This window comes from Aotus nancymaae, unplaced genomic scaffold (assembly GCF_030222135.1).
Source record: "Aotus nancymaae isolate 86718 unplaced genomic scaffold, 86718_ANA_hifiasm-v0.15.2.pri h1tg000059l, whole genome shotgun sequence".
NCBI classification, from domain to species: domain Eukaryota; kingdom Metazoa; phylum Chordata; class Mammalia; order Primates; family Aotidae; genus Aotus; species Aotus nancymaae.
Window position 1 is genome coordinate 34,017,797 of NW_026988473.1, and position 25,084 is coordinate 34,042,880.

Consider the following 25,084-nt stretch of genomic DNA (forward strand, 5'->3'; position numbering starts at 1 on the left):
TTTCAAAAAACCAGCTCCTGGATTTATTGAATTTTTGAAGGGTTTTTGTGTCTCTATCTCCTTCAGTTCTGCTCTGATCTTAGTTATTTCTTATCTTCTGCTAGCTTTTAAGGGTTTTTGATCTTGCTTCTCTAGCTCTTTCAATTTTGACAATAGGGTGTCGATTATGTCTTTCCTTGCTTCTCATGTGGGCATTTATTGCTATAAATTTTCCTCTAGACACTGCTTTAAATGTGTCCCAGAGATTCTGGTATGTTGTGTTTCGTTCTCATTGGTTTCAAAGAACATCTTTATATCTGCCTTCATTTCATTGTTTATCCAGTCAACATTCAAGAGCCAGTTGTTCAGTTTCCATGAAGTTGTGAAGTTCTGAATGAGTTTCTTAATCCTGAGTTCTAATTTGATTGCACTGTGGTCTGAGAGACTGTTATGATTTCCCTTCTTTTGCATTTGCTGAGGAGTGATTTACTTCAAATTATGTGGTCAATTTTAGAGTAGCTGTGATGTGATGCTGAGAATGTATATTCTTTGGATTTGGGGTGGAGAGTCCTGTAGATGTCTATTAGGTTTGCTTGGTCCAGATCTGAGTTTAAGTCCTGGATATTCTTGTTAATTTTCTGTTTTGTTGATCTGTCTAATATTGACAGGGGAGTGTTAAAGTCTCCCACTATATTGTGTGGAAGCCTAAGTCTCTTTTTAGGTCATTAAGAACTTGCTTTATGTATCTGGGTGCTCCTGTATTGGGTACGTATATATTTAGGATAGTTAGCTCTTCTTGTTGCATTGATCCTTTTACCATTATGTAATGCCCTTCTTTGTCTCTTTTGATCTTTGTTGGTTTAAAGTCTATTTTATCAGAGACTAGGATTTGCAACTCCTGCTTTTTTTTTTTTTTTTTTTTTTTTTTCCCTCTCCATTTGCTTGGTAAAGCTTCCTCCATCCCTTTATTTTGAGCCTATGTGTATCCTTGCATGTGAGATGGGTTTCCTGGATACAGCACACTGATTGATTTTGACTTTTTGTCCAATTTGCTGGTCTGTGTCTTTTGATTGGGGCATTTAGCCCATTTATATTTAAGGTTAATATTGTTATGTGTGAATTTGATCCTGCCATTTTGATGCTAGCTGTTTGTTTTGCCCATTAGTTGATGCAGTTTCTTCAGCGTGTGGATGCTCTTTACCACTTGGTACCTTTTTGGAGTGGCTGGTACTGGTTGTTCCTTTCTATGTTTAGTGCTTCTTTCAGGAGCTCTTGTAAGGCAGGGCTGGTGTTGACAAAGTCTCTCAGCAATTGCTTGTTCATAAAAGATTTTATTTCTCCTTCACTTATGAAGCTTAGTTTGGCTGGATATGAAATTCTAAGTTGAAAGTTATTTTCTTTAAGGGTATTGAATATTGGCCCCCACTCTCTTCTGGCTTGTAGGGTTTCTGCCGAGAAATCCACTGTGAGTCTGATGGGCTTCCCTTTAGGGGTAACTTGACCTTTCTCTCTGGCTGCCCTTAGAATTTTTTCCCTTCAATTCAACCCTGGTGAATCTGATGGTTATGTGTCATGGGATTGCTCTTCTTGAGGAATATTTTTGTGGTGTCTCTGTATTTCCTGGACTTGAATATTGGCCTGCCTTACTAAGTTGGGGAAGTTCTCCTGGATGATACCCTGAAGAGTATTTTCCAGCTTGGATTTATTCTCTCTGTCACATTCAGGTACACCTATCAAAGGTAGATTAGGTCTTTTCACATAATCCCATATTTCTTTGAGGCTTTATTCATTTCTTTTCACTTTTTCTCTAATCTTGTCTTCTCATTTTATTTCATTGAGTTGATCATCAATCTCTGATATCCTTTCTTCTGCTTGGTCAACTTGGCTACTGAAATTTGTATATGCTTCATGAAGTTCTAGTGTTGTGTTTTTCAGCTCCATCAGGTCATTTATATTCTTCTCTAAGTTGTTTATTCTCATTAGCATTTCATCAAACATTTCTTCAAGGTTCTTAGTTTCTTTGCATTGGGTTAGAACAAGTTCTTTTAGCTCAGAGACATTTGTTATTACCCACCTTCTGAAGCCTGTTTCTGTCAATTCATCAAACTCATTCTCAATCCAGCTTTGTTCCCTTGTTGGTGAGGAGTTGTGATCCCTTGGAGGAGGAGAGGCATTCTGGTTTTTGGTGTTGTCATCCTTCTTGCACTGGTTTCTTCCCATCTTTGTGGATTTATCTACCTGTGGTCTTCATAGTTGGTGACTTTTGGATGAGGTCTCTGAGTAGATGTCCTTTTTGTTGATGATGAAGTTATTTCTTTCTGTTTTTAGTTTTCCTTCTAACAGTCAGGCTCCTTTGCTGTAGGACTGCTGGATGTCCACTCCAGACCCTGCTTGCCTGGGGATCACCTGCGTCAGCTGCAGAACAGTAAAGGTTTCTGCCAGTTTCTTCTTCTGTTATCTTTGTCCCAGATGGATACCCACCAGATATCAGCCTGAGCTCTCCTTTATGAGGTGTCTCTTTGGGTATACGGGGGTCAGGGAGCTGCTTGAGGAGATAGTCTGACCCTTATAGGAGCTCAAGTGCTGAACTGCGAGCTCTGTTGTTTTGTTCTGAGCTGCTGGGCAGGTACATTTAAGTCTGCTGCAGCAGAACTCATAACTGCCTTTTTTTTCCATGTGCTCTGTCCTGGGAAGGTGAGCCTTTATTTATAAGTTCCTGATGTGCTGCTGCCTTTTTTCAGAGATGCCCTGCCCAGTAAGGAGGTAGTCTAGTCACAGTGTGACAGCAGAGGCATTGCTGATCTGCCGTGGACTCTGCCCAGCTGGGGTGTGAACTTCCTTGTGGTTTTGCTTATAGAGGTGTAGTTGAATTGCTTCATTATGGCAGTCTGCCTCAGTAATGGTGGACTGCCTTGGTAATGGCGGACTGCCTAGGTAATGGCAGACTGCCTCGGTAATGGTGGACTGCCTCGGTAATGGCGGACACCATTCCCCTCACAGAGCTGGACCGTCCTGGCTCCAGCTGCACTTGCTGTGAAACTCTCAATCCAGAGCATTTCAGATTGCTGGTTTTTGTGAGGGTAGGACCTGCCCAGCCAGATCACCTGGCTCCCTGTTTCAACCCCCTTTTTTTTCAGTTGAATGGGCAACTTTGTCTCCCAGGCATTCCAGGCATCAATTGAAAGGGCTACCCTGATCTGTGTGAGTTTTTGTGTGGAAACCTGCTGCTCTGGCTAACCAGCCATGTTGGAAACTCATGGTGCTTTTCAGCCTGGGAATCTCCTGGTCTGTGGGCAGTAATAACTCGTTTGGATATGCAGTGATCACTCACTCTCTGTGTTGTTCTCACTGGGGACTGCACTCCAGAGCTGTTCCTATTCAGCCATCTTGGATCCTGGCTCATGGCCTTTCTTTTAAAGCCTAATTCTGTGGTCCAGAATTTCAGAATACTGGTATAGTTTGGATATATGCCCTTACCTAAATCTCATGTTGAATTGTAATCCTTAGTGTTGGAGGTGAGGCCCACTGGGAGGTGATTGATATCATAGGGGAGAATTTCTCATGAATGGTTTAGCACCATCCTTTTGGTGCTGTCCTCACAAATAGTGAGTTCGCTAGAAATCTAGCCATTTAAAAGTGTGTGGCACCTCTCTCTTTCTCCTGCTCCTGCTTGTAACATGTGATGTATCCATTCCCTCTTCAGCTTCAAGCTTACAAGCCATGATTGTAAGCTTCCTGAGGCCTCCCTTGAAGCTGAGCAGATGCCAGCATCATGGTTCCTGTAAAGCCTACAGAATCTTGAGCCAGTTAAGCTTCTTTTTAAAACAAATAACCCAGTCTCAGGTATTTCTTTATAGCAATGCAAAAACAGCCTAACACAGGCAGTCTTGGAGATGTGCATAAAGACAACCACTGCATTAAGTATTTCTTTGTAACGCTAAGTGACCTCTTGTATCCCCAGTATTTCTTCATGCTTTCTGGGCACCATGCACTCTACTACCCTCTCTGCTCTTCTTTGGATGACATGTTTAAGTTTGCTGATGCCCCATGACAGCACTAGCATCTTGAATTGGACATAAAACTACAGGTATGGTCTGGTCTATTCCTGCAGGGTGGGCTCACTCCTACATTTTTACGAATGCAGCCTATATCTAATTAGTCTTTTTTGGCATTCTCAACTCTGATGACTCATATTAACTTTTCAGCCTACCAGAACATGTAAGAATTGCCTGTTAGCCAAGTATTTGTCTCCTGGGCTTATGTACTTTATATCTGAAGCTAGGTCATTGAGAAAGAACTTACTAAGCACATATAGAGATGAGAATAAAGGCCACATCTGATATGGTCATTTGTCAAATTTAATAACTCAAGGTTTGAAGGTGAAACATCTGGATTCAAATCCTAATTCCAACACTTCCCATCTGTATGACCTTTGGAAAGTGAGAAATTCTCAAAGTTCAGTTTTGTTATCTGGAAAATAAAGGATAAGAACAACCTACAGAGTTGTAAAATTTGAATGAGATAATATCTATAAAGAATTTAACATCGTGTGCCTGCTGTCTGGTTAAATCTTCACTTGAACCAAAGCAGCTGAATATGGCTGGAGGAAAACACATGAAAATGACTGATTTTATTGTAATCTCTAGTTAACTATATCTTACACTTCCCTATCTGATCGTTTCTTATGTTTTCTATCCTCAAACCTTCCACACTTTCTCCTCATATTTATGCTCATCTGGTTACTTTGATTCTTATTTCAGTGAAAAGATAGAAGAACTCAGAAGAGAATTTCCATATACTGCTACCACCACATCCACCAACCTGCCTGAGTCTGTGTCCTTATCATTACTTGATGTATTGTAGGTATATTTGTATATTTATTTGTCTCTTTATCTACCAAAATGTAAATTGTTAGGAGGCAGAATTTTTTTCTTATTTTGTTCACCACTGATTCCCCAGTACCTAGAACTGTGCCTGGTACATAGCAGATACTCATTAAGTATGATAAATGAATAAATGCATGGTGCATGGAAAGTGCTCCATAATGATATATATTACTAATATTAGTTATTTCTCTAGATTTCAACTGTCTAGTGTGAAGGAGAGTCAAATACTATAGACAATGACTATACAAGAGAGAGAGGACTATACAAATTGCTATGAGCACATAGAAGAGGAGGAAAATAGAAGATATTTAATAGTGCAGATACTCTTGAATCAAACCTTGGCTCTGTTACTTCATGTCTCCTTGATTATAAACTAGTTATTAATTTCTATCAGCCTCATTTTTTGTGTATAAAATGGTTACAATGATAATGCTGCCTGGGAGTTATTGCTAGGATTAAACAGGGCAGTAAATATTAAGTGCTGAGCTCAGTGACTGGCAAATGGAAAATACTTTTAAGACATTTTAAAAAAGAAAGAGTAGGATGGGAATAGGAAGTAAGATATAGGAGGAAGACGAAGGGCATATGATGTTGGTAGTGTGGACAGAGGTTTAAGAACGGAAGCAGCAAGATATAGTTGGATTCTGAATTATTTTGATGATAGAGTTAATAGAACTTTTTAATAAGTTTGATGGGTATCATGAGAGATAAACAGTAGTCAAGGGTAAGCCTACTACTGGAGAGATGGAGTTCCATCATCAGCTGAGATGAAAAATACTGTGTGTGGAGCATAATTATCTTAGACCATCTGCTCCCAGCAGCAGGTTCATCCTTCCTTTGGTTTTCCTCATTTTTAAAAATTTTTCCAAGTAAATAACTTCATTAGTCCCCTCTGTTCTTACCCATCATATATCTTGATTGGTCAATTTATTCTGGCTGGGCTAGAAATTCCTATTATGCCTTACTGAAATTTGAGCTTAAAGACTGTGGTTCCTCATTATATGGGCACATTGTTGTCTTTAGATACGTGTTCTTTATCTTCTCTGTTGAGATTATCTGCTCTTCTATGGTGATGAGATTGTACCGATTTGAAGTTTGGAATTTTTCTTTTTCAAGTATATAGCACATATGTGACATATAATATAGCTGATGATTGCTGGTATTTTCATCTGCAGCTATCCTTGACTAATAAATAACACAGGATAACTTTCTTCCAAGTTTGCTGGTCATTCCAGCTTCACCAAACACTTCCATATTTTGGTTGGAATTAGGTTCATAATTGACCAGTCTTTTCACTGCCTTCTTTAGTTCTATTTAAATGAAACTATCTACCAGGTAGGTAAATTTTTGCTAGGAATCAAACCAATGTGTGATTAAAGTTTTTTCATGGCAATTGTCCATGTTTGAGATACTCTCATGTATTTAATCAGGAATAGAACATGATTATTATTCATGTAAGGGGAGCTCAAACAGAGGATATTATAAGCACCATTCTTCTCTCCTGTCTTTACCCAAATGTTCTTTAATGTGCCTCTGCTCTTATGTTTATGGTGCTTTAACTAGAAGGAAAAGGGGAAACAGAAAGTATCTAACAGGTTTTGAGCATCCACAGTGTGCCAGGCATTGTGCTAAGTACTTACAGTTTATTGCTTATTCTTTATGTCCCAAGGCTAATAGACATTGCCTCTTTTAAATATGGAAAAAGTGAGACTCAGATCATTTATGAAACTAAGTCAAATTCACATAAAAAGGTCAAAACCAGCTCTGCTGATTCCAGCGTGTGTGCTCCTTCTGTTAACACCTGTTATTTTATGAGTGGAGAGCTTTCCTGATATAGTGCACTCTTTCACCTTCTCTTCTAACAGATTCTAACAAAATTTGTTTTGAAAAATGTGTATGTTTCCATTTCTATATGAAAGCCTTGCTGTTTGAATGTTACCAATGAAATGATGTCTATTTCCTGAGCTTACTTTCTTTTCTATTGATATTTGTGGCTTGATTTAGGGATAAATATAAATGTAGGGTGGAATAAATGGTAAAAGGCTTCATTAGGATGTGAGTAAACCCTGTAGAATGGGTAGGTAAAGTGTGACCAGTCAGGAAGAGAGGAATAAGTCATGCAGGAGGCAAGCAGAACTTGGGCAAGAAAAGGAGTCCACATGCTCGTGGAGGGGGTTCCAGATTGCGGGATGATTGGAAAGCCCTAGTAAACACTTTTATTCCGTAGGCAATAAGACACATGAGCAAGGGGGAGGAGAGATGATTGTGAGCCTCAGGGGGATTGCTCTTAGAATTCTGCAAGCTGAGTATGAGCAGGGAGGCCATGTTATGTCAGTAATACAGACATGGGATGATAAAAGGCTCCAACTAAGCTGTTGGCAAAAGAGACAATCTATATAATCTTTTCCTCCATAAGCCTAACTTAAATATCAATCATCTCTATGCAAACAGGAAATATGTACTATAATCAAAAGCCAATGGGAGACAATGAGAAAGATATTTTAATAATATTCTACATTTTTCAAAAACAAATATTCTGTTCAAGAGGGTCAAAAGAGCTCAGTTGTTTTTCTTTCTTTTTGTTTTAGATGGTGGATTGGAGACATTGTTAGTATGCCTCTTCCTCTTGGAAAGACAAAATAGTATGTAGAGATTCACACTCTGAACTTTTTTCCAAGAAACAATACAAGAACTTAACAGGAAAATGTAAAGAAACCACAGGCCCTTTGAAATAAGTGGCAGGCTGTAGTCTACACTTCAAGCCAGGTGGAAAACTGTAAGTCCCCAGAGTGTGAGGGTGACTAAACTGCCTCTGGGATATACCCTCCCACTGGGGAACCTAGCAATGCAGCCTATGGGGGAAGGCCTTAATCCTACCCAGCACTGGAGCTGATTTAGGGAGTCGTAGGACATATAAAAGTAAGAGCAGCAGCAGGAAGACTTCTGTGCATTCCCAGTCTCCAGCATGGTTGGAGGGAAGCCATTTTTGGTCCTACTTCACAGGAGATCTCACAGTCTGTCAGCTAACACAGGTGGCAGTCACAGGTTAAGAGAGTCTCCCAACTAAAATTCAGGATATAATCTCAAGTGCAGACAAACACCCTTGGCTAGAAGTTAAGAGTGGGTGGGAAATGTGCTGCTGCCACAGATACAGGAGCTGGATGTTCTGGCTTTGTGGGTGGACAGGAAGGGGTGAGGTCTGAAAGCCATAGTAGCTGTCTTCTGGGGAGTTCTGAGCATAGACTGCTTAGGAATTAGGTAGCTGCTGCTAGTAGAGAGCATTGCAAGTGTGAGACCTGCCTTGCCAAGAGAATGGGAGCTGGGTGGCACTTATTGACACCTGCTACTCCCCACTTCCTGCACAAACTCTTCTGTGCAGCAGAGATAGCTGTTCTTCTCTCTGGAACATTACCCTAGTGGCAAGAGAACTGCCCTTCAATTTCACAAGAACTGTTGCTTGCCCTGCATGTGGAGAGCCAGAGTGTGGTCCTGTCTGACCCAGCCCCTGCCTGGCTTTGCCCCTCCACCCACCCTGGTAACTTAACATAATGGACAGAAACTTTTGAGAGTTATATGGCTCTACTTATTGTCTGAGAATACAGAATACCTCCCTTGGGTAACAAAGCAAGCACAAATCCCACTGCTACTAACACAGCTGGTGCTGTTTTGCAAGTGCCACCTCCTGACTGGAGGTCAACTGACACAGTCCATTACAGCATCTGCAGGTAGAATAACATAGTGCTCAGAAAGGAGAAAATGTATATGTTACCTCAGCTATCACCATTACCTGCAGCACCATCGCTAACCAGGAGGTCCTGAGTCTGTCCATGTGACCAGTTCATTACTTCTTCAGCCAGCATTTGAGAAAGCTAACACACTAAGGTTATTTATAACCAAGGAACCTTACAGAGTCTACGTCACTCCCCTGCCATCATCTCCATCAGAGCTAGTGCTGGTATCTGCTGCTGAGAGACTTGAGGACAGATCACATCACTGGACCCCTTGCAGACATTTCCCAGCACCAGCCTGGAGTGTGGCAGCCCCAGGAGGTGGCTAGACCCAGAGGAGCAGCAGCATTTACAATAGTCTGGTTCTCAGTGACTCCTACTCCTAGGCAGAGAGCAAATATACCACATAAAGAGAACACCTTGGGAGATAAACGAATGTGGATGGCAGGACTTGAGTCCCAGAACTTTCTGCTGGTGCAAAGTTTCTTTCAGCAGAGGCACAGATACAGTGCTGGGCTCAGTGGGGAAAGTCTGCAGCTCTGTCCCAACTGCCAGAGAGCCCTAGTGCCCACAAAGGGTCTTGGAAAACAGGAATGATATTCCCTCTTGTCAATCACTGCAGACGCAGCTATGGCTTCTCTCATAGGAGTTCAGTATGAGTGCACCTATAGACAGCCTTTCTGGAATGCTTCAGGGTAACTGGATCCCCACCTCAGGTTCAGGCTTGCATGAGGGGTAGAGTCACAGTTCATCTCTACTTGGAGTATCAACATTCCTGCAGATGAAAAGAGATGCCAGTCTGATTTGAATAGCTGCAGCACTGGGTCAGGAATGTGACTAGGAGGTGCCTTGCTTTCCTATTGGCCTTGCAAGGGAGAGGCCATCCTTCCCCTGATAAAATCTCAGTGCATTTCACTGAGAGCTCCTCCAGCCACCTCTGTCCAGACTGGGACCTCTGCCCACTATTGGGTGTTGCATTTACCCACTGGCTTCAGCCCCAACTGGGTTTTACTTAGGGACACCTCTCCTACTGAGGAAAGATAAATAAATAAAAATGTGGACACCATGGGGGAATGAGATAAGCTTCAAGAGACCTCTGCTACTTTAACCTCATAAGAGACAATGAACTTAGTCACGTGCCAAGGACATTGTTACTGTAGTCAGCACCTGAGAAAACCATTATACAAAGACTATAACAACAAATTCTTACAGTCTTCACCCCTGAAAGCACCAAGAGCTGCATTAGGCTGTAATAAACTGTAAACATTAAAGTCACATTCTTCAGGGGAAAAAATAAACAGTCAAATAGAAAATAAGTCAAGAATAATGAAAATAAATAGTCTATCCAAATGAGAAGGAATCAGAAAAATAATTCTGGCAGTAAGAAAAAACAGGGTCCTATAACAACCAAATTGGAAAAGAGGAAGTCAAACTATCATTGTTCACTGATTTTATAATTGTATACCTAGAAAACCCTGAAGACTCCTCCAAAAGACTTCTAGATTTTATAAGCAAATTCAGTAAAGTCTCAGGTTACAAAATTAATCTACAAAAATCGGTAGCACTGCTATACAACCAAACTGAGAATCAAATCATGAACTCAATCCTTTTCATAATAGCTGCAAAGCAAAATCTAGGAATATTTTTAATCAAGGAGGTGAAAGCTGTGTATAAGAAGAACTACAAAACACTGCTGAAAGAAATCATAGATGACACAAACAAATGGAAACACATTCCATGCTCGTGAAATAGAAGACTCAATATTTTAAGAATGACCATATTGCCCAAAGCAACCTACAGATTCAAGGCAATTCCTATCAAAATACCAGCATTATTCTTCACAGAATTAGAAAATACAATCCCAAAATTCATATGGAACCAAAAAAAAAAAAAAAAAAGCCTAAAAAGTCAAAGCAATCCTAAACAGAAAGAACAAATCTGAATCCATCACATTATCTGATTTCAAATTATACTACAAGGCTGTAGTTACCAAAATAGCATGGTACTCTGTAAAAGCAGACAAATACATAGATCAATGGAACAGAATAGAGAACCCAGAAATAAAGCTAAATACCTGCAACCAATGGATCTTTGACAAAACATACAAAACTATAAGTTGGGGAAAAGACACCTTATTTAATAAATGGTGCTGGGAAAACTGGATAGCAACATATAGAAGAATGAAACTGGATCCCTATCTCTTAACTTAGAAAAAAATCAACTACAGATGGATCAAAGACTTAAATTAAAGATATTAAATCATAAAAATTTTAGAGGATAACCTAGGAAAAATTCTTCTGTACATTGACCTAAAGAATTTATGACTAAGACCCCAAAGCAAATGTAACAAACAAAAATACATAAATAAATGGGACCTAATTAAACTAAAAAGCTCTGTGTAGCAAAAGAAATAATCACCAGAGTAAACAACCCACAGAATGGGAGAAAATATTTGCAAGCTATTCATCCAACACAGGACTAATATCCAGAATCTACAAGGAACTCAAACAAATGAGCAAGAAAAAAACAGTCCCATCAAAAAGTGGGCAAATTACATGAATTAACATTTCTCAAAAGAAGGTGTACAAATGGCCAACAAAGATGAAAAAGTGCTCAGCATCACTAGTCATCAGGGAAATGCAAATTAAAACCACAATGAGATACCATTTGCCCTCATCAGAATGGCTATGATTAAAAAGTCAAAAAACAACAGATATTGACATGAATGTGGTGAAAAGAGAAGCATTCACTGTGAGTAGGAATGTAAATTAGGGCAATCTTTATGGAAAACAGTATGGAGATTTATCAAAGAACTAAAAGTAGAACTACCATTCCATCCAGGAATCCCACTACTGGGTATCTAACCAAACAAAAGAAATCATCATGTAAAAAAGATACCTGAACATGTATGTTTATTACAGCACAATTCACAATTGCAAAGTTATAGGACCAATGTAAGTGCCTGTTGACTAATAAATGGATAAAGTGTGGTATGTCCACACCATGGAATACTGTTCACTCATAAAAAAGAATAAAAAAATGCCTTTTGCAGCAACTTGAATGAAGCTAGAGGCCATTATTCTAAATGAAGTAACTCAGGAATGGAAAACCAAATACTGTATGTTCTCACAGGTGGGAGCTCAACTATGTGTTTTTCTTTTAATTAAAAAAAAATATATTTTATTTTTGAGGTGGAGTCTCGCTCTGTCACCCAGGCTGGAGTGCAGTGGCATGATCTCGGCTCAGTGCAGCCTCTGCTTCCCAGGTTCAAGCAATTCTCTGGTCTCAGCCTTCCAAGTAGCTGGGACTACAGTCATACGTCACCATGCCCGGATAATTTTTGTATTTTTAGCAGAGATGGGGTTACACCATGTTGGTCAGGCTGGTCTCAAACTCCTGACCTCAGGTGATCCACCTGGCTCAGCTTCCTAAAGAGCTGGGATTGCAGGCATGAGCCACTGCGCCTGGTCGGGAGCTCAGCCATGGGTGGCAAAGGCAAATAGAGTGGTATAATGGACTTTGGAGACTCAAAAGGGGGAGAGTGAGAAGAGATAAGAAAAAAAGTGGCATATTTGTTACAATGTACACTACTTGGGTGATGGGTGCACTAAAACCTCAGACTTCACAACTATAAAATTCATTTACTTAATCAAAAACCACTTATACTCCAAAAGCTGTGGAAAAAAAATTAATAAGAAAATAAACCTATTTTAAAACAAAAAAAGAAAACTCTCAGAGCTGCTTTCTATAGTTTTTTACAACCAGTTTCAAGAAAATCTTTTGAAAAAAAAAATGAGTTGATATGTGTTTTGCAGCACTACGCTCTGTCCAACATTGCACTGCTTAAGAAGATAAGTATACGCTATGATTATGTCTGTTGTGCAGATAAAGATATTGAAGCATAGAAAGGTTAAGTAAGTTGCTCAAAATCACAGACTTAGCAAGGCCTAGGGCCAAAAACATTCTTAATTTCAGTGCTCTACTTTCTTATTGATTAATAACAAAGTTACTGATTGAGAAAAATACAGAATTTTAAAGGAAAAAAAAGGAAGAAAAATGAGAGGATTTATTGGATAGAGTAGAACTTAAACATTTTTATTTAATTTGCTCAGCTAGAAATTAGGCCAATCAATAGTATATATGAGTGTAAATATCAACAAATTTTTAAAATCTTTTTTTTTCCCCTACATGGATAGCCCACAGCTATTCCATGGATGGGCACATTTGGAAGTCGGGTTCTAAAATCTAAAAGAAGAAATTTAAGTGTGCTAAAGATAACTACAACTCCAAACCTAACGTTGTGTAGCTCTATGTTCTGCCATCTCGAAGAAGCAAATTGGAACCAGAAGTGAGAGGTAATAGTTTTTGAATCAATTGTCCTCTTTTTAATTGTCTGGCGAATCTGCTGATATATAGGCACTAGCAAAATTGGCAGGCTAAATTTATTCCTTACGTGTATATTTGGTAAATGTGAAGCCAGTGTAGAAAATATTCCAACTGTACTTTTTGAAATTGCAACGCTTTGGAATTTTCTAAATGTATAAATTTGAAACTTGTAGCCCAACTGCCCATGTTATAAAACTGATTCCTGGGCTTCGAAAAACAAAACAAAACCCCAAAAACCACACACATACAAACACAAAAAAGCCTAGCTTTTAAGAAATAGATGCTCATAATTCACTAAGGAAAGCCCATTCTATTTTTTTAACCATGTTTAAAAAATAATAAATTTACTTTAGTATAACTACAAAAAATTATTTTTTCAAGAGTAAAAAAGTTAGAATATTCTCCTTAATTCTTGATGTGGCAACTATACTAAAAAGGTATAAAATGGGAATGAACTGTAATTTCTGGAAATATATTTGCTTTAGTTTCTCAAAAATATCCTCAAACTTTGCCAAGGCTTTTAAATATTTTAAGATACCAGCTTTTCAAGGTCTTCTCTAGCACCAACATTGTCTTACGAAGTTGTTAAGTAATGAGAAAATAATTTTTGAAGAATATAATTAATATATTTTTTACTCAAGCATTTAAAAAAGTAATACATGTAGTAGTATACAGGCTTTTAAAAATTTTTATTTAATACTTCTAGTTGTAAAATAGACTTTTTTAATATTAATATCTGAATATGTGGTATGTGTTTTCTAGCTGTAAATATGGGTAGAGTTTAGAAAAGGAAAGAGGAAGATAGGCTTATCTGGAGTTTACAAATGAAACCAAAAACTAGGCAGATTTTGTGGGATTACTTTGTGGGATTTTGTGGGCAGATTAGTGGCATCTGTGAAAAGCACAGGACACTGCAGTGTGCTTCCCAGGTTCTGAGTCTCCCCTGGTGGGTTTACAGTCAGAACAAGGGCAATCCCATCTTGTGTAGGTACATTAGACTCTTTAGATCTTATGCCTGATTTTACCAAGTATAGTGCAGAAATTGAGAATAATAGATTACATATAATTCAGAAAATAATAGGACACATTGAAAGACATCAATATGGCACAAAGGAAAAATGAAGCAAGGCACACATTCATAAACTGACATTCGAGATAACTGTATTCATTTAATCAAAATCCCAAAGATACGTCTCTGAAAGTCAGTAGGTCCCTTTGCAAAAATTATACCAGTGAGAAAATTATGGCAATGAAAGAGATCTGATCTAACCCACCTCCTTCATCTTGCCTTTCCCTTAGTCATTCCTGGGCTTAGGCTAAGCTGTCTTTGAGAGATATTTAATTTATAGTTTTGTTTATTTATTATGGGAATTTATTTATTTATTTATTATGGGAATAGGCCTTCCCCAAGAACTCAATGGCCTTTGCAAAACTGATGAAAGACCATCAGGTTAGGGGGAAGAGAGGAGCCTGATTCTGCTAAGGCATAGACATAGATTGCCAGCCATTCCTGCAGATAACACCACTATTGTATATTATTGACCTTTGAGATGTCTTTTCCAGGTTTTTTGTTTTGTTTTGTTTTGTTTTTGTTTTTGGCATGTCTGACACCTGTGGCTCCACTGGACCCCATGGCTCTACCTGGACCCGCCAATCCTGCCCCTATGACCCTATCCAGAAATGATTTAGCTCACAGGAGGATGGCTTTGACTCCCTATAATTTCATCGCTGCCCCAACCAATCAGCAGCAAGCCTAGACACTGCCACTTCTTCCCTCAAAATGCCTTTGAAAAACTCCTAACCTATAAGCATTGGATAGATTGATTTGAGTACTAACTCCATCTCCCTCATGGCGTGGCTGGACTTTTGTCTATTAAACGCCTTCTTTACTGCAATACCATGGTCTTTCTTTGAGCAGCAGGCAAGAACCCCTCAGGCAGTTACAATAAAGTTACATGCATTTGAGATAGCTATATTCATTTCATGAAAAGCCCAGAGATATTTCTCTGCAAGTCAGCAGGTCCATTTCACATATGACAGGCAAAACAGAACAAATACATGCTTCTTAAAGATACAAATCCTGTGAGCTACTTTCCCACCTGTGTATCTGAGTTATGAGTCTGGGTGACCTTAGGGAAGGAAATTTTATTAGTCTCTGTTGGGAATGGAATACATTTCAGAAGGTAATGCAGTGGCTTAATTGCTGTAAGGCAGCTGTTTTGACAGGGCTGTTTGGAAGCCATTCTGACCTGGCAGCCCTGATACTGTTGGGACATCCTAATGCAGCTTAAAAAAAATACACCAAATTTTGCTAGTTTCTTTTATAATTACCAAGCAATAGGGAAACAGCTACACTCACGCCATCCCTGATTTGCATTGCAGGCTCCCACTTCCAAGGATTCAAGAATGGATGCAGCAAGGCTTAGAGATGGGGGCAAAATATCACATGTGTGAGGCATATTTATTTTTTACATTACTTAAATTAAGAAAAACACACAAGATTTTTGCTTTACGACAAGGCTTTGTAAAAATGACCTCTGCACCAAACCAACCATGTTTTTTGCACTATCATAAAATCTCCATCTTCAAGTAAATATATAGTTCTCTGCAAGAAAGGAAGAGCTCTCTACTTTTTCTGGCCATATACAAGACAAATAGATTTTAGAGGGTCCTAACAGTTACTTGTGAGTTTTCACTTCCTCTTGTGGAATGTTCCTTTTGAAACGAAGTGAGTTATAGCTATAGATTGAAGGGTTGTAATCTGATTAAGTAGATAGTAAAGACTGCCATGAGAGAGGCATAAAGAATTCTGGGGAAATATTCTTTTTTTTAAATTGTGCAATATACTCCATCCCTGGATTACTGAGAAAACTGAGCAGCCTGTCTCCACAGAAATAAAAGCTTTTCTTCCAGTTATAACCTTTTATATCTCAATTTTCTATAAGAAATATTATTAAAGTCAGAGATTAATACAAATATACTTCAGTACCAATTCAAAGAGATAATGCAAGCATTTATCATACTGATATTGAGGATTAATAAAAAGAACCAATATTTAGGTTCATATGTATCTCATACTATATAGTGTTTTTTTTTTTTTCCATTTTGGTCCTGCCAGTTATATTTTGGGAATGTTGCATCACAAAGTTAGTAATAAAAATGAGTGTACAATTATGTCAAAATTTCACTTGAAAGTTAAATTATAATTAGTACATAAAAAATCTTATCTCTAACATGATTTAAAGTCTTTCATTTTTACCCATGTGTTTGGAAACAGGTAACTGCTAGACTTCAAGTGTTAGGATTTCAGTTGATAGACACTAGAGAATATGGCCAGCAACTTTCTGTCCTACAGGTCATGTATGTTTCTTTTGAATACAGATTCTACACCCTCCTCCTTCCTCTCTGCCTCTTAAACTTTCATTGTCTCTTACAGGACCATTTCTAGGTCATGCTATGGTCACCCTGATCCCAGCCACTCCCTATGCTGGTCTGTCCAAATACAGAGCCATGATCAAGGTCCTTCTACAACACAGATCTGATTACTTCACTCTCTTTTGTGGGGTAAATACAAGCCAAGAGCCAAGCAGGTGTACTGTGGAGGAGGGGAGAATGCAAGAAGAGAAGAGAAAGCCTAGGAGACGTGTACAAACTGATAGGCATTTGAGAAATTATATTCATTTGATTAAAATCAGATAGACACAACTCAGAAAATGTAAAATACAGATGAAAAAATGAAAGCAACCATCTTCTTAAGCTTACACAGATCTTAAACTTATTTCTCTGGCTTTAAAAGAAGAGCATCCATCTGGAGAAACTAATAGAATGGCATATCTGAGTTCTTGTCAAGAAAACTCATAATTGCCTACATGTTAAGCAGGGCATATAAGTCATTTCATGGTTTGGCCCCTTTCTCTTCTCTGTTGCCTAACAATTTTAACTTCACCAATATTAAACTAATTGCAGTTTTCCCAACCTATCCTAACATTTTACCGATTGATGATTTTCTACCTGCCTTTTTCTTTGTTGAGAATTTCCTTACTTTCTATCTTTGCCTGACAAACTGATTGATTCTCCAAAATGCAGCTCAAGTATTACCTCATTTCTGAGGATCATTCCTTCATCCCTTCAAGTTTCTCCCTCTGTGTCATCATTAACTTTCTATGAGTGGTTTTAATGTACTTCAAGTAATGTCTTATCCTTATTTTCTCATGGCTATTGTTCCCTTCCAGACTCGATAAGTTCTCAAGGAGAGAATCTATGCCTTTTAAAGAAAATCTTGATATTTCTTTACAGAGTTCCTGGCACAAAATTGATACCCAATATATGCGCAACTGAATAGAAATTTATGAGGGAATGATTATTATCCATGTCTTCCTTTTATCTATGAGTGTCCCATGATGAAAGTTTTTCTGGATGATGATCATTTGTCTTGTCATTTTTGAGTTCAACAGTGTGCCAGGGGAAGATCAAGGAAAAATGATCTGCATCTTGACTCCAGATTTTAAAAGCCTTGTAACTCTTACTCCAAGGGTTGTGCTTGCAGACGAGAAAACATTACCACTGGGACTGAAAAACAAAATCCTTTCACAAATGTAATTGAGTTTGTTTGCATGCTCTGGAATATAAATGTTTGAAATTTTGCAATGGCAATGAAATAAGGTATCAAATTCTACAGGCAAAAAGCCATAGAACCAATATTCCAAAAATGGCTCATTAATTTCTTTTTTTACCCACCAACTGCACAGCTTGAGAATATATTTTAAAAATTTGATCTTGTTTTAAACTATTAAATATTTTCCAGTGTCTAAATAGCAGCCAGTTCTTGTATTATTCATGATTGCAGTCTGTCATTGTGACCAGTTTTTTCCACTACTTAATTGAGTGTAGTATCATTTCCATTTTGCTACTGCCTGATAGTACTAAAAAATGTAAGCTATAAAACTGCACTCATCAAGAAATATTAATGGAGGGGGATGTCCATTCCTTTTACAATGCATAAAAGCTTAAGCTGTAATAATAAAGAGTTGGCATTTATTTCCTGAAAAAATCAGAAGAAGAACTTGAAGGAAATGAAAAGAAAATCCAATAGGATTACAAAATTAGGACAGAGTTAAGGAAAAATATTTTGAGTACCAGAAGAAATCTAAAATAAATAAAAAATAATAATACTTTTGTGATACTGCTATGTGACCCAGACAATTGGTGCTAAGTTATGTAATTAGAGACGCCTTAAAGAATCTAGCAAAGCACTCATTAGAGGAAGGCAAGAAAAATGTCTTTCCCTGGATACCTATCTGGATTTAACCAGCTAGATAAAGGGAAAGATGAACTGGAGGTTAGAAAGAAAACCTTGTCAGCTGTCAGAATGGTGAGACTAAGGAAATGGAGGAACTAAATTCTTGACATGGCTGGTCTATGCTTAAAAAGGTGGGGGACATTATCATACCTTATTATTGATAACCAGAGGAAATGGTGAAGCTATTTGGTTCAAGTTGATTAGTAACATCTTCATACCTAAAAGTGTCATAAGTCTCATTTAAAGCCATGGAAAGTTACCACACATGTTTAAGAATTTCAGGTTTGAAAAGAGTTAGGGTAAAATCTCTGTCTTGGTATGTGGTCAAGAATTTCCAGGGGAGGTGTTACAAAACTCAGCAAGGCTGGTATATTAGTCTGTTCTTGCATTGCTATAAAGAAATACCTGAGACTGAGTAATTCATAAAGAAAAGAGATTTAATTGGTTCACTGTTCTGCAGGCTTAATAGGAAGCATCGTGCTGATACCTGCTTGGCTCTTGGGGAGGCTTCAAGAGACTTAAAATCATGATAAAAGTTGAAAGGGTGAGCAGGCAGGTCACATGGCAAAAGCAGGGGAAACAGATAGAGGGAGGTAGTGCTATATACCTTAAAACAACCAGATCTGGCCGGGCGCGGTGGCTCACGCCTGTAATCCCAGCACTTTGGGAGGCCGAGGTGGGTGGATCATGAGGTCAAGAGATCAAGACCATCCTGGGTAAACATGGTGAAACACCGTCTCTACTAAAAATACAAAAATTAGCTGGGCATGGTGGCACGTGCCTGTAATCCCAGCTACTCAGGAGGCTGAGGCAGGAGAATTGCCTGAACCCAGGAGGCGGAGGTTGCAGTGAGCCGAGATCGTGCCATTGCACTCCAGCCTGGGTAACAAGAGCGAAACTCCGTCTCAAAAAAAAAAAAACAACAACCAGATCTTCAAAGAATTAACTTGCTATTGTGAGGCTAGTAACAAGAGGTTCTAGACCATTCATGAGAAATCAGCCCTTGTGATCCAGTCACCCCCCCACCAGCCCCCACCTCCAACACTGGAGGTTACAGTTCAACATGAGATTTGGGTGTAACATGCAAACCATATCATTTTGTCCCTGGACCCCCAAATCTCATGTACTTCTCACATTGCAAAATACAATTGTGCCTTCCCAATAGTCCCTCAAAGTTTTAACTCATTCTAGCATTAACTCAAAAGTTCAACGTCCAAAGTTTCATCTAAGACAATGTAAGTCTCTGCCTGTACAATTAAAGGCAAGTTATGTACTTCCAAGATATAATGCGGTAATAGGCATTGAATAATCATTCTCATTACCAAAGGGAGATATCAGCCTAAAGAAAGGGGAGTATAGGCCCCATGCAAGTCCAAAACCCAGCAAGGCAGTCATTAACTCTTGAGGCTCAAAAATAATCTCTTTCGACTTCATGTCTTACATCCAGGACACAATGGTACAAGGGGTGGGTTCCCAATGCCTTGGGCAGCTCTGCCCCTATGACTTTGCAAAGTTCAGCCCCAGAGCCTGCTGTCACAGGCTGCTGAGTGCCTGTGGCTTTTCCATGCTGGGTATGCATGCTGCCAGCGGATCTATCTTATGGGGTCTGCAGGACAGTGGCCCTCTTCCCACTGCTCCATTAGGCAGTGCCCCAGTGGGGACTCTAACTGGGGCCTCCAGCCCATTTTCCCTCTGCACTGACCTAGTAGAAGTTCTCTGTGAGGGCTCTGTCCCTGCAGCAGGCTTCTGCTTGGGCACTCAGACTTTCTTATATTTGCCATTACTTTTAATGGCAAAAACCACAATCACTTTTGCACCAACATAATACAGCCTCTGAAATCTAGGCCAAGAAGGCCAAGCCTCATTCACTCTTGCATTCTGTGCAGCCACAGACTTAAAGCCACATGGCAGCCACCAAGGCTTACAGTAACTTATGCCCACTGGAACTATGGCCCAAGCTGTACCTGGGCCCCTTGGAGCTGAGGCTGGAGCCCGAGCAGGTGGGATGTGGGAGCTGCATCCTGAGGCTACACACAGTGTAGGGGAGCCTTTGCCCCAGGAAACCATTCTGCCTTCCTAGGCCTCTAGATCTGTGATGGGAGAGGCTGAAGGGCAGGTCTATGAAATGCCTTTGAAGCCTTTTTCTTATCGTTGTGGCTACTGGCACTTGACTTCTTCTTAGTTATACAAATATCTCTAATAAGTGGTTGCTCCACAGCCTGCTTGACTTCCTCTCCCATTAAAGCTTTTTCTGTCTCTGACTAGACATGACTAGGCTACAAAATTTTCAAACTTTTATACACTGCTTCCCTTTTAAACATAAAAGTTCCAATTTATTTCTTTGCTCCCATATCTGATCATAGGCTGTTAGAAGTAGTCATGTTACTTCTTAAACACTTACTTTTTTGCTTAGAAATTTCTTTAGGTCATCACTCTCAAGTTCAAACTTCCACATATCCCTAGGGCATGGACATAATCCAGCCAAGCTCTTTTGCTAAGGTATAACATACATGACCTATGCTTCAGTTCCCAATAAGATCCTGATTTCCATCTAATACCCCATCACCCTGGCATTCACTCTCCATATCACCATAGCATTTTGGTCACAACAATCTAACCAGTCTCTACAAGGTTCCAAACTTACCCTCATAATCAAACTTACCCTATCTGTTTCTGAGCTATCCAAACTCTTCCAACATCTGCCCGTTACCCAGTTCTAAAGCTGCTTCTACATTTTAGGTATCTTTATAGCAATGCCCCACTTCTCAGGACCAATTTTCTGTATTAGTTTGTTCTTGCATCACTATAAAGAAATACCTGAGACTGGGTAATTTATAAAGAAAAGAAGTTGGCCGGGCGCAGTGGCTCATTCCTGTAATCCCAGCACTTTGGGAGGCTGAGGCGGGCGGATCACGAGGTCAAGAGATTGAGACCATGGTGAAACCCCGTCTCTACTAAAAAGTACAAAAATTAGCTGAGTGTGGTGGCATGTGCCTGTAGTCCCAGCTACTCTGGAGGCTGAGGCAGGAGAATTGCTTGAACCTGGGAGGTGGAGGTTGCAGTGAGCGGAGATCGCACCATTGCACTCCAGCCTGGTGCCTGGCAACACAGCGAGACTCTGTCTCAGAAAAAAAAAAAAAAAAAAGGAAAAGAAGTTAAATTGGCTCATGGTTCTGCATGCTGTATAGGAAGCATGGTACTGACATCTGCTCAACTTCTGGAGAGGCTTCAGGAACTTACAATAGTGATGGAAGGAGACGAGAGAGCAGGCAGGTCACATGAGGAAAGCAGGAGCAAGAGAGAGAGGGGAGAGTGCTATGCACTTTCAAATGACCAGATCTCGCAAGATCTGTTTTTCAGTTTACCTTGGATTCACGTAGTTTCATGTAATAAATCTTCAAAATAGTTAGAGAATGAATTGTAAACACCTCTCACCCCTTACCAGTACCTCTGCTTGAGTTCTATTACTGTGTATCTCCTAAAATTAATATTTAAAAATATTTCCACCTGTTTTAAGTACTTATTTTGTCTCTTTGCTCAGCAATAAAGTCCTCTTTATCCACTGAATTCATCCTTTGCAGTTTTTCTGAACATTGTTCTGTTCATGGATCCCCTTGAAACCTACATAAATTCTTTGTATACAAATGTGGTTTTGTGTGCACGTGTGTGTACATGCACACACACAAACAAATTCTCCCACACTCACATGCATACTCAGTGCTGTGCATACCATTCATGGGTACATTGAACCCATCATTCCATCTATGAATACCAGGCTAGGAATTCTTGCTTTGTTGATTTGTGTTGTTCTGGCCTTAGACAAAATTGTTATAAATGGCCAGTCTGCCTTTAGTTCATCCTCTTCTTTGTAGTGAGCACTTACGGAGGAGTGTCTGTGGTGTGCTGTGCCAGGTTTTGCTTTGGATGACAAATAATACGAGTGTGCTGGGCTTGTTTTCTTCCTTTCCCTATAGAATGTCTAGAATTACTCTATACTCTTTTTCATCTCTACCCAAATGATCTTTGTTGGTAAAACTTTAAACATGTCACATAATTTACAATACTATTTTAATCAAAGCACAAAGGTTTGAATTTCTGTGAGCAAATTTCTTAATATAAAATCCTTTACCGTAAGGGTTTAAAAAGACATTGAAGACCTTGGCAAAGTTACCTGGCAAAAACAATTCTCTTTGGAGCTGTGTTCTGGCCTGCTTGGAAAAGCATCTTTTCTTCAGCCAATCAGCCTGGAATTCACTGTAATGCTCATCGGGCCACGTGATGTACACCTTATAACACAGAAAGAAAATTTCACCTATATTAATTTTATTTCAGTTCTCTACTATTCTGTTTCTGAATGCGCTTTAAGATAATCAGGGAATCCAATTATTCTTCCCTTAATTTTTAAGACAGATATTAAGCTTAAGCTTTTGGAAAACAAGGAAGCCAAAAGTAAGACATCTGAGGACTGAGACCCTTAAATAGCACTCAAAAAATAGAATATGAATAGATCTACAGTTCTTGACCTACATTCTCTAAACCTGGGATCCCCAAACTTTCTGTGATAACTGAAGCTAGTTATCAATTAAGATTCCTGCTGGACATGCCTGTAATCCCAGCACTTTGGGAGGCTGAGGTGGGCAGATCACGAGGTCAAGAGACCGAGAGCATCCTGGCCAACATGACAAAACCCCCCTCTCTACTAAAAATACAAAAACTAGCTGGATGTGGTGGTGGGCACCTGTAGTCCCAGCTACTCAGGAGGCTGAGGCAGGAGAATGGTTGAAGCTGGGAGGCAGAGGTTGCAGTGAGCCGAGGTCGCACCATACCACTGCATTCCATCCTGGGCGACAGAGCAAGATTCCATCTCAGAAAGAAAAAAAGAATGAGAGAGAGAGAGAGAGAGGGAGGGAGGGAGGGAGGGAGGGAGGGAGGAAGGAGTAATGATGATAAGGAGGACAACTATAAGAAAAATAATACTATTTTGAGTGTTTATAACCAATACTATAGACATAGCACATGTAATCTTTATAACTCTAAGGGAAAGGTACTACTATTATTTGATTTTTTTTTTAGGTGAGAAATGTGAGAGTAAACAGCATTTCTAAGGTTATCTAGCTAGCAAACAGTGAAATCTGAGAGTAAAGTCCTCAAGTTGGGATGTGGACAAGAGAGTAATAAGAATCCTGGTAAATCTGGAAGAGAGAAACATGGAATGGTGGCTGCTTCTGGTTTGTAGTTTTGAGAGCTGTGCGTTTGGGAATACCAGAACAAGCCTAGTATCTCTACATACTAATCTGACTAAAAGACATTTGCCAATGCCTTTTTTTTTTTAGCGCTCTCTGTATGCCAGGCACTGTTAAACATTTTAACCCATATTATCCCAGTAAATCTTCACATTTCTATGAGCAAGTTCTTTTTGTATTTCTCTTTCACAGATGAATATACTGACACTCAGAGGCATTGCTGTTATTGTAGACATAGTTTGTGTTTTTAAGGCTGCCACTCATTGAAAGAGTGACAAGTAACACTGCAAATTTTATTTAAAATAGTAGTAGTAATAATAATATCTGAAGCTTCCATTTACTGAAGCTTCCATTTATTGAGTATACTTAATTTGCACTAAGTACTATATAAACATGGGTCTGTAAATGGTTATATATGTGTGATCAAATGAAAAAGAGTTATCTAAATGATTGTAGACTACCCTGTTATTTAACTTGAGAAAGCAGGGAGACATTATTTAGAGATAATTACCTTTTTTCTGTCAAATGTCAAGCCTTTAATTTCAATGTTCACATCAAGAGCTTCGACGAGAAGTTTCCGTGCTTTTGCAGAATCCAGGTAGCAATCGGAGCACGGGCAGTTGTCTCGCAGCCATACAGCTGGGTAGAGAGACTCTGCCTCATCATGCCAGAGGATCTGCATCAAACGAGCCCCGTCGAGCGCTTCTGCCTTTTGGATGGTACAAGCCATGTTTCTGGTCTTCAGGAGTAAATTCTGTCAGCTCCCTGCTATGACAAATCAGTGTTAACAGGAATCTCAGGCAGATAGGATCTAAACTGGACTTCTAAGAGTATGAACACTTTAAGTGGACTCTGGCCTCCGCTATTCACTCAGCTGTCAGAGTCTGCGGTTTGATTTACTAACGCTAGGACCTTTGTTCTAGTGAGAGTATTTCACATACAGTAAACAGAAATGCAGTGACTAAAAACTAAATGAGATATAAGTGCTGAGTCAGGATCCAAATGAAAATAATTCCTTGTTTTTCTCACAGAAAATTTAGATAATAAGTTCAGAACCAATGACATATGCATTTTAAGAATTATGTTTACATAAAGGCTCTGGAATTTTTTTTTTTTTTTTGAGACGGAGTTTTCGCTCTTGTTACCCAGACTGGAGTGCAATGGCATGATCTTGGCTCACTGCAACCTCCGCCTCCTGGATTCAAGCAATTCTCCTGCCTCAGATTCCCAAGTAGCTGGGACTACAGGCGTGTGTCACCATGCCCGGCTAATTTTTCTATTTTTAGTAGAGACGGGGTTTCACCATATTGACCAGGATGGTCTCGATCTCTTGACCTCGTGATCCACCTGCCTCTGCCTCCCGAAGTGGTGGGATTATAGGCATGATCCACCGTGCCTGGCCAAGGCTCTGGAATTTTTTTAAGAGAGAAAAATGTTCCACAAATTGGAAGTGTAACAATCATCTCTGTTCTATTTTAACTGATGCCCACTTGCACATGGCTTTTGAAAAAATGTTTTTATGATACTAAATTAATAAACTTGTTTTTATGAAGAGAATATTCA

General features: G+C 39.3%; 2 protein-coding genes across 5 annotated transcripts in view; one reads left to right on the forward strand and one right to left on the reverse strand.

The window, feature by feature from the left end:
- Window positions 1–25,084, forward strand: part of CCDC34 (coiled-coil domain containing 34) — a 327,538-nt gene that overhangs the window by 283,247 nt on the left and 19,207 nt on the right. The gene's annotated exons all lie outside the window — the stretch shown is intronic.
- The window catches only part of BBOX1 (gamma-butyrobetaine hydroxylase 1), an 82,843-nt gene that overhangs the window by 45,732 nt on the left and 12,027 nt on the right, over window positions 1–25,084 (reverse strand). For 3 of the 4 annotated variants that reach the window (XM_064365085.1, XM_012452232.2, XM_064365084.1), the window contains exons 2-3: window positions 24,033–24,286; window positions 22,450–22,564 (exon numbers count right to left, since the gene is read on the reverse strand). In XM_064365085.1, the coding sequence (XP_064221155.1) occupies window positions 22,450–22,564; window positions 24,033–24,251 (334 nt within the window). In that variant the 5' untranslated portion in view covers window positions 24,252–24,286. Of the gene's footprint in view, window positions 1–22,449; window positions 22,565–24,032; window positions 24,397–25,084 lie in introns of those variants that run through there. The other variant, XM_064365083.1, reaches the window with a different exon arrangement.